The following is an 8,376-nucleotide window of genomic DNA, read 5'->3' as shown; positions in this document are numbered from 1 at the left end:
TTTTTGAACTCCAGTCTGTAATTGATCCTCACTCTTGTTACTCTATCCTTAGAGGTAAATTAATATAACCTTAATATAGAGCAAACAAGCAGCATTTCTCTCCTCTTTTTGCAGCCACTTGACATAACCTGTCTTAAGAGGGTAGGACTGAAAATGAAGACTTGGAAAAAGCCGTATAGTAGTTCACTAAGCTTCTAGCTCAGAATCTGTCCTGCCTAAAACAGCAGAAAATGTTTGGTGAACCAAGAATGATTCTTTATTGTGGCCAAGGGTAAAATCTTTCCAACAAATCTCTTCACTAGGCCAAAAGTCCAGTACTGGGCAAGACTGAATAATTCTGGGTGTTTAGGAGAAAACCAACCACTGAAAAAAAGAAAGAACCTCAGCCAGAATAAACAGACATACACATCTTACATTTCAGTTTCTTTTCCCATTTATATACCTTGGCAAATGTAATACAGTCTTTCTACTGTGTGAATCTACATCAACCAGCAGTGAACAGCAACTCTTGATTTGTGAAGAAGTCATTTACTGGCAAATGCCATGATCTGCTCCTAAAGGATGGGAGAAATAATACAGATTACTTCTGTTCCTGGTGAAGGTCTCTCTCTTCCACCCCACTGATCACCATCTCCTTCAGGTGATAGGAAATAGAGACGCTCTAAAAAACAAGGTCCTTTACTGAGAAATTAGTTAGCTCAGCTATGACATATGGCAGGGGTTAGGCTCTTCTTTTGCTGTTCATGCTTGCGGCTCACTGCCACGGGCACCCATGGGCACCCACTTGCCGCTAACAGTCCGCTACCATTGTCTGTGGCCACCCACTTGTGACTCTCAAACATCTGACATTTACCATATGTGGCTCCATAGCAAGTCTGGCCACCCGATATAAGAATGCAAAAACAAGATTTCATTTGCTTTTTACTTAAGTAGTTGATGGAGAAAGTAGCAGCAATGTATTCAATGGGACTTTCAGTCATAGAGGATTGCAGCAGGTAGAAGAAACCCGTGAAAATGCAGCAGGGAGGGGAAATCATGTTACAGAAAATGCCACTTGTTCTGTTTATCTAGCTTACTGTAGCCAGGGTGGGAGTTTGGGTGCTGTCATTTTCCCGGACAGCACAGATGAGGAGGGATTACCTACACTACCTCCAGGGTTGGTGTAGTTAACATTCTGTTTGGACAGACACTAATCCCTGACCCACCCTTTTTTGGCCGCATTGTTGACAGAGCAGTCATGGCAACAAAGCTTTCCGTGGATACAAAGGAAGGTCAGTTGCCAGGAGCCACTCTCTCAGGAGTTTAGGATTTCTCTGTAGATATTTCAAAAGCAGGCAAATAATTCATAACTCCTGCCAAGTCCAGGAGAAAATGGAAACAATCATTTCTTAAATGAATAGTCTTCTCCAGCATTGAGAGGTAAAACCTAAAACCGTGCACTTTAGGGATTATAAATATGAAACGTAGCACATTTATACATTGCCCCATATTAATCCTTTTTAATGGATTCCAGTATGCAACACCTTACAGGAAGCAGTGAAACACTGAATGTAGTATTCTGTCCTTAAATCTACAAGGGCAAACTTTCTTACCATACATGATGAGTAACACAGAACATAGGAGGTGCAGACTTTGCTAAAAACTGAGATGAAAAATAGGTGGTGGAACTGCAGCAATCACATTATTTTGATGTAGCCAATTTATATAAATCTTACTAAAGGTCAACTTTGCCACAGCAGTCAAGTGCAGTAATCCAGGGTAGCATTAGCAAGAGTGTGGTGGCAGAAATAGAAGTCCCAGAGTACCTTTTATGATCACCTAAACTTCAAAGGAAGTGTCCTCTATAAGCTAGCATACTATTGATTCCAGTTCAATACTTTGCTTGGGTGAAAGATACTGCTAAGGTTTACTAGACCCATTCCAACAATAGTCTATATTGTTGTGGAAACTAAAGGTTAGCACTAAAGGTCATCTAACCTAATGATTTTCTGGGTTAGCAATGACTCTATTATTAGCCATAGACAAGCTATGATTAGCCATGATTCACCCATCACACTCGTACCCAAAGCATATTGAAATGAATACACAACTGGAGATGTACGCCCACAATAAGATTTAGGTCACCGTAAATCATTCATCTAAACCACAAGAGGAGTATCCTCTTATGAGCAGCATACCATTGCATTCATTACTCTGTTTTGCTTATGCTCAAGACAGTCATGCATATGGGACCATGCCAGTAATACTAGAAGTACTCAAAAATGAATGCCAGGCTGAGCGTGTGCACTCTAGGCAACACTTAGGCCCTAGTCCAAGTCATATAGTCAAGCTTTTCGGAGATAGGCTTTTATGAGGCCAATACATCACTGGGGCAGAAAACATGGTCAAGCACAGAATCCTCACACAAATGCTCAAATAGGCAGAAATGAATGCAGGAGTGGAAGTGTGCAGAACACAACAAGCTACGGGCCACCAAAACCTCCAGGTAATGTCCTGAATGGCATACCTTCACATCTACCAGATTCTTTGAGCACAGGTAGCTATCAAGCATTATGGGCCCACACTCACTGCATGGAATCTACTGAGAAAGCAAGAAACTAGGTTGGGGTGCTTGGAACATACTTTCACTGGCACATTTTCCTGACATGCCATGGTGCTACGTGGAACATCTGAAGTACTTCTGTATGAAAGGAATACTGGATTGTGCGAAATTAATGAGGAAAAGTATATATTTTTAAAAAAACATAATCCCCGCAGAATACTCCAACTACATGGAAGTCTCTTAAACAGAACAAGATCAGCAAGCACCGGTACCAAATCCTGCGGACTGAACAAGGAAATGTGGTACTCAGTAGCAACCAAAGTGGAGAAATCTTGGTCAAGCTCAGGAAAAGTGCTATCAATTGACAGTGTACCTGTAAAGAGACCTGCATAGAACTATCAAAGTGCTCCAATACTGCTCTTAACTGCACTGTGAAGGAAAGTTTTCACAACTATGGCAGGAATTTCACAGAATTTATGCTGTGAACAGAAACATATTCAAGATTCCAAATTAACTTCATCTATAAAATAGGTGTGTGACCATGATTATACTTAGGTCTCATAACTTGCCCTATAAAGTATGCTGGGCTCTGCATCTGCCTTCTGTGGATGGAAGGACTCTGCTGATGGAAAGTGCCTTCACCCAATTTTCAGGAATCCCTCCTCCCTCCAGCTCTACAGCTCACCCCATTCAGCAGGGTTCCTAACCTCCTGTGAAGGAATGTTAGGGGGCTGTACAGCCAGCCATGAAAAGGAAGAATGGGAAAGTCTGCTTCTGCCAGTGCAGTTGCACATGCCTAAAATCAGAATCCAACCCATTATTAATTTGCAAACATAGTCATGGGGCTTGTAAGTTTATTTGGGGAGTTTATGCTTGGTGCAATATTATGTCACTGATTAATAGAAGCTATTAATTTTAATGCAGTGCTCAATGGTATTTTAGTGAAATACTTGCATGTATTTTATTTAAGAAATGTGCTAGGATTACATATTGCACTGTGAACATGCATACTCCTTGCTGGATTTGCATCTGTCCTTTCAATTAAAGACTGACATATAATTCTACTGGAATGTTGCAATCATCACTGGGAACATCTATAAAGAAAATTTGCTTATAAGCAAAAAGTATAAAATTTAAATCTTGGGTTTCAAATCAAGAGTAAAACTGAGCAGGGATCTAAAATCAGGGAGTGTTCAGACATTATTCTTGCGTGTCCAGGGTTAACTTGATATTCTTAACCAAGGTACATGACTTGGTCAAAATTCCTCATTTATTAAGCTTCATGCTGGTAGAGTAGCTATTTTCGATTACACACTTCAGCCTATGAACAGATTGGCTAAGGAAAGTCTGTCTTCAAACCTTTGTGCCACCCATTCCACTTACAACTTAGACTGGAAAACTTCAGCCTTCCAGACAGAGGACTTTGACAGATTACTTCCTCCTTGGCCAGCAGGAATTTGCCTTAAGTTGATCAGACCAATGATCCACTAGCCCAGTATCATCAATACTGATGGGCAATAACTCTCCTGGACTTGAGGCAAGAATTTTTCCATCCCTAACTGGAGATATTGGGGATTGAACCTGGAACCTTCTGCATGCAAAGCGTGTACTCTGCCCACAAGCCTTCAGGGCAACCTTCAGGGCAACCTTCCACAAACATGCTATGACAATGCTTCTTGCTTAGCCATTTGGTACCTCTTGAAACCAGAAAGGCAAGACTGCCACAGTGGCTGCTTTTCCTTACTCAAAGAGATCAGGAGTTGAAAATGCAGCTGTTTCTTAACTGGTTAGTACTGCTTCCTTAGCAAAGCTATCTGAAGAACAGGGCTGATTGTGCTACATACAGTAGAAGAGATCTACTTTCTAAACTGGCAGGAGTCCACCCCAGCAGAACAAACAGTGGTTTTACATGCTGATCAGCAGGGTAGGGTGAGAAATCATCTATCAGATAGAAAAAAACATTCTTTACAACTCCAACTGGGCATCTGAAAGAGGGGAAGGGCCAGATCCTTAGCTCCAGTAACTCTAAACTACCTTTTTTCCAAATGTCAGAACCATTTTGGGCACACTGCAACGCATATTGAAAGAACATGTTCCATATGTTCCTACCCAGGCCCTAAGATCATCCTTTAAGGTCCTTCTCAGGGAAGGCCCCCCAGAGAAGGAAGGTGGTGACCAGAAGGGCTTTTTCATATTCCAAAGATGTTCTTTGGAACATGCTCTCCAAAGAGGCGTGCCTAGCACCATCTCTCTTTTTTGGCGTCAGGTGAAAACCCTTTTATTTTCCAGATATTTTAATAACTATTTGTTACTTTTAATATTAATGTTATCATTATTGCTACTGTGCCACATGCCAACATGATTATAGTTGCTGTGGGTTGTTGTTGATGATGCTGTTGTATTGGTTTATTGTTTTATTGAAATATGGTTATTTTATTGCTTGCTCATATGCTTCTTAACTTTGTAAACCACCCAGAGAGCCTCTGGGCTATGGGGCAGTACAGAATTGAAATCAATATGCAAGTTACAGTAGCTCTACAATCATTCTTGTTTAACTGGGTTTAAAGGTCAGAGCATGACAACTGTGTGGTAATAATGCAGAACCATGTTCATCCAAAGGACCAAATCTCATTTTGAAAACATTCTTTGGGGATCCTGCATTCATTCCAGAGGTGGGTGAAGCTAAAGGCAAAAGATACAAGGCCAAAAAACAATGTATTAAGCTCTTAGTGCCAAGTAACTAATAGGAGAGGCATTTCAACCGTTTAGAATGGGAAAAATGTGTCACAAAAGCCAGAAGACCACCAAACAATAGGTGGCTGGGGGGAATGGGGGTGGTCTTTGGGAGAATCCCAGAGGGCTGGATTGTAAACCTCAGAGGGCTCAATATGTTTGCCTGGCCTGCTTCATCCCTGCTTTAAGAGAATCATTCCTCCTACTGCAGCCAAAGTAAAAGTAACTTGTTCTATGTATAAAATGTATCTGAACTGCTATCCAGCTTGAGTCTACCAGACAGAGAAGTGTGTGGGATATAAAACATTAATATAGGTTATTTTAAAATAGGATCCCTGCCCCTTGCGACTTTTAAAAACAGCGAGATCTTACTTTAACTGGAGATAAAGCATTAGTTGCTTGCACTCCCCATGTTCTTAGCAGCACTAAAGGAGCTAGACTTGTAGAGTACAGTCTCTTCAACAAGTCAGTTGCAGCCAGGAGAGAAAGGTTGTGACTCTGTCGTTCTCTTTCATACTGCAGCAGATGCTTTAAAGAGCCTAGGAAGGAGATTGTTCCAAAGGTTCAATTAGTGGTTGAGCTACTCCAAGGTAAGGCCTGTTGAAAGTAAAACCAGTAATCTGACCTACAAAACTATTCTGCCCGGTACATTAGCACAGCTGATAAAGCAGATTAAGAATTTCATCCTAGGAAAGTTAATATACTTTTTATGTACATTTTATCATACACTGGACATTATGCCATGGATATACCACTCCTACTATTGACCATTGTAGGCCAGTATGGTATGGTGGTTAGAATATTGGGCTGGGGAGATCTGAATTCTAGTCCCAACTCAGCCAGAAAACTGACTGAGGACTCTAGGCCAGTCACTCACTCTCAACCTAACCTACCTCAGAGGGTCGTTGTTGTGATTATCAATATGATGTGGAGAAAGATTATGTAAGCTGCTTTAGGTTCCTTGCAAAAGGAAAAGAAGGGATATAAATACAGTATAATGATAATCTATGAAAAAAAACCAAGTTGGTGATGGGCAGGAATGACACTTCTTCAACATTTGCCACTCGGGTGGTGTATTATTTTTGTATTTATTATATTTATACACTACCTTTTTCCATCAAGAAACTCTGAAATTTACATAATCCTCTTCCTCTCCATTATAGTCTCACAACAACTCTATGAGCTCAATCTGGAGAGTCAACAAATGAACCAAATTCACCCAGTGAGCTTCATGACCAAGTGTGGACTAGCACCTGCATCTCCAAATCCCAGTTTGACCCTCTAATCATGATGTCACACTGACTTTCTATATATGGTTATCATCACCTATTCGGTCTACTGAGATTCTATGTCAATCACAGCAAGCAAACAGTATCATCAATGTGACTGACTTAGCAGAAAAATTGTATGGTTAGAACACTCTGGATTCCTTCTAGAGTATCTCAAATTAGTAACTTTTTAAAAACAAGCTTGATGGTGTTACTAAGGACAGAGAGGGCCATATTGCACCTTTGCCTTTTCTAGTTCCTTTCTTAGTCAGTCAGTCCATCAATCTGATGATGTGGATTTCTTCTTTACAGAGAAAAGTGATCCTTCTACAGAAGGGCAAAAACTACAGATTATTATTACATTTCTACTTTGTCTTTCTTCCTCTTGCATGGAACCCAAGACAGCTTACAAGATTTTCCTCTCCAGTTTATCTCCACAACAACAATAAATCCATGAGGTAAGTTAGGTTGAGAGTGAGTGACCGACCTAAAGTCATCCAAAGAGGTTCATGGCTGAATGGAAATGAGAACCCAGATCCCTGGAGTCCCAGTCCAGCCCTTTTAACCATTATGCTACACTGGCTCTCAGAACAGTATCAATACTGCTATTGCTTAAATTAGAAACAAGCAATTTGGCATGATCCTACCATTAAGAAGCTAGTAAAACAGAGCTGTTAGAAGAGGCCAGTCATATTGCCAGAAATTGCTTAATAGTTTTAAATCCTTACCCAGATCCTTTCCACTGAATGCTGCAGCACTGAGATGATGTGTCAAGCATGCAATATCACCAAAGCCCATATTTACACCTTGACCTGCTAGAGGATGTACTCTATGAGCAGCATCCCTAAAAGGAAAAGATAATGACACTTGATGCTGTCACAAAGAATAATCCATCTCTAGATTAAACTCATCTTTCTTTCAGGCACAATTTAGCAATCCCTCCTTCCCAATTAAGAGAAATTCTTCAAATACCCTCAAGCAACTCCATCTCTAAGACACAAGAAAATGCTTGCTTTCATTATATAACATGCAAAACTTCCTATTCAAGAACAAATTGACAACTTCCCAAAAGTTTATCACAGCACTACAATTCTTCAATGTGAACTTACCCAATGAGTGCGACACGGTGTTGGACATATTCTGTTGCATGCCCAAGTCCAAGAGGAAACACAGCTCGGCTTCTTGGATCCACTTTTGCCACACTTGGGGGCAGCTGGCGGGTTGCTGTCCCTGATGGCATGAGGAGAGAAACAGCAGATCGGAACATGGATCCCGCAGTATCGATAAAGTCTGAGTGATTTGCGTTGCTCCACTGAATAATAATAAAGATGTATTTATATAACAATAGTTCCAAAGGTATTAAAACCTAAGCATCGATACTGAAATATTTTTAGAACAGTCTGTCTCAGATTCTCACTGATTAAAAGTCACGAACAGGAAGGGTGACAATTCCCATCTCCAAACTATTGGTGAGAGGACTGCTTCTGTTTTTTGTTTGCCTGATTTTTTAAAACAACTTCCCATTTCTCATTCCCCTGCTAGCCATATTGGAAGTTGCTAAATTTTTTTTTATCTAAACTTGCATGTGACTCCACCATTCATTCAGTGTTCTTTTACATTGTATAGGCAATCATAGATGATGATGTACCAAAATAATTGAGCAGAAATTTTGAGACACAAATTAAAAGAAATATTAAACAAGAAAACTTACTTAGGTTGTCTGTGCTGCTCTTAAAAGATTGAAAAAGCACAGTAAATAGATCTTTTTTCCAATTGACCACATGAATATTCCCTATCCACGGAAGCTACTACAGCCAATCTTTTTATCTCATT

The 8,376-nt window shown here is 40.3% G+C and overlaps 1 protein-coding gene across 4 annotated transcripts in view; it reads right to left on the bottom strand.

Annotated features, from left to right (window-relative positions):
- The window catches only part of COQ6 (coenzyme Q6, monooxygenase), a 35,645-nt gene that overhangs the window by 20,772 nt on the left and 6,497 nt on the right, over positions 1-8,376 (bottom strand). For 2 of the 4 annotated variants that reach the window (XR_006415400.1, XR_006415399.1), the window contains exons 9-12: positions 7,653-7,855; positions 7,272-7,387; positions 5,648-5,814; positions 443-554 (exon numbers count right to left, since the gene is read on the bottom strand). Coding sequence is in view for 2 of the 4 variants with exons in the window: in XM_044436949.1 (XP_044292884.1) it covers positions 525-554; positions 5,648-5,814; positions 7,272-7,387; positions 7,653-7,855 (516 nt within the window). In the remaining 2 variants the exon portion in view is untranslated. Of the gene's footprint in view, positions 1-233; positions 555-5,647; positions 5,815-7,271; positions 7,388-7,652; positions 7,856-8,376 lie in introns of those variants that run through there. The other 2 variants (XM_044436949.1, XM_044436950.1) reach the window with 1 other exon arrangement.

The sequence above is a fragment of the Varanus komodoensis genome, unplaced genomic scaffold, assembly GCF_004798865.1.
Source record: "Varanus komodoensis strain SLA01 unplaced genomic scaffold, ASM479886v1 scaffold3, whole genome shotgun sequence".
NCBI classification, from domain to species: domain Eukaryota; kingdom Metazoa; phylum Chordata; class Lepidosauria; order Squamata; family Varanidae; genus Varanus; species Varanus komodoensis.
Note: the sequence above shows the minus strand (reverse complement) of the source record. Positions and strands in the feature narration are given on the sequence as shown.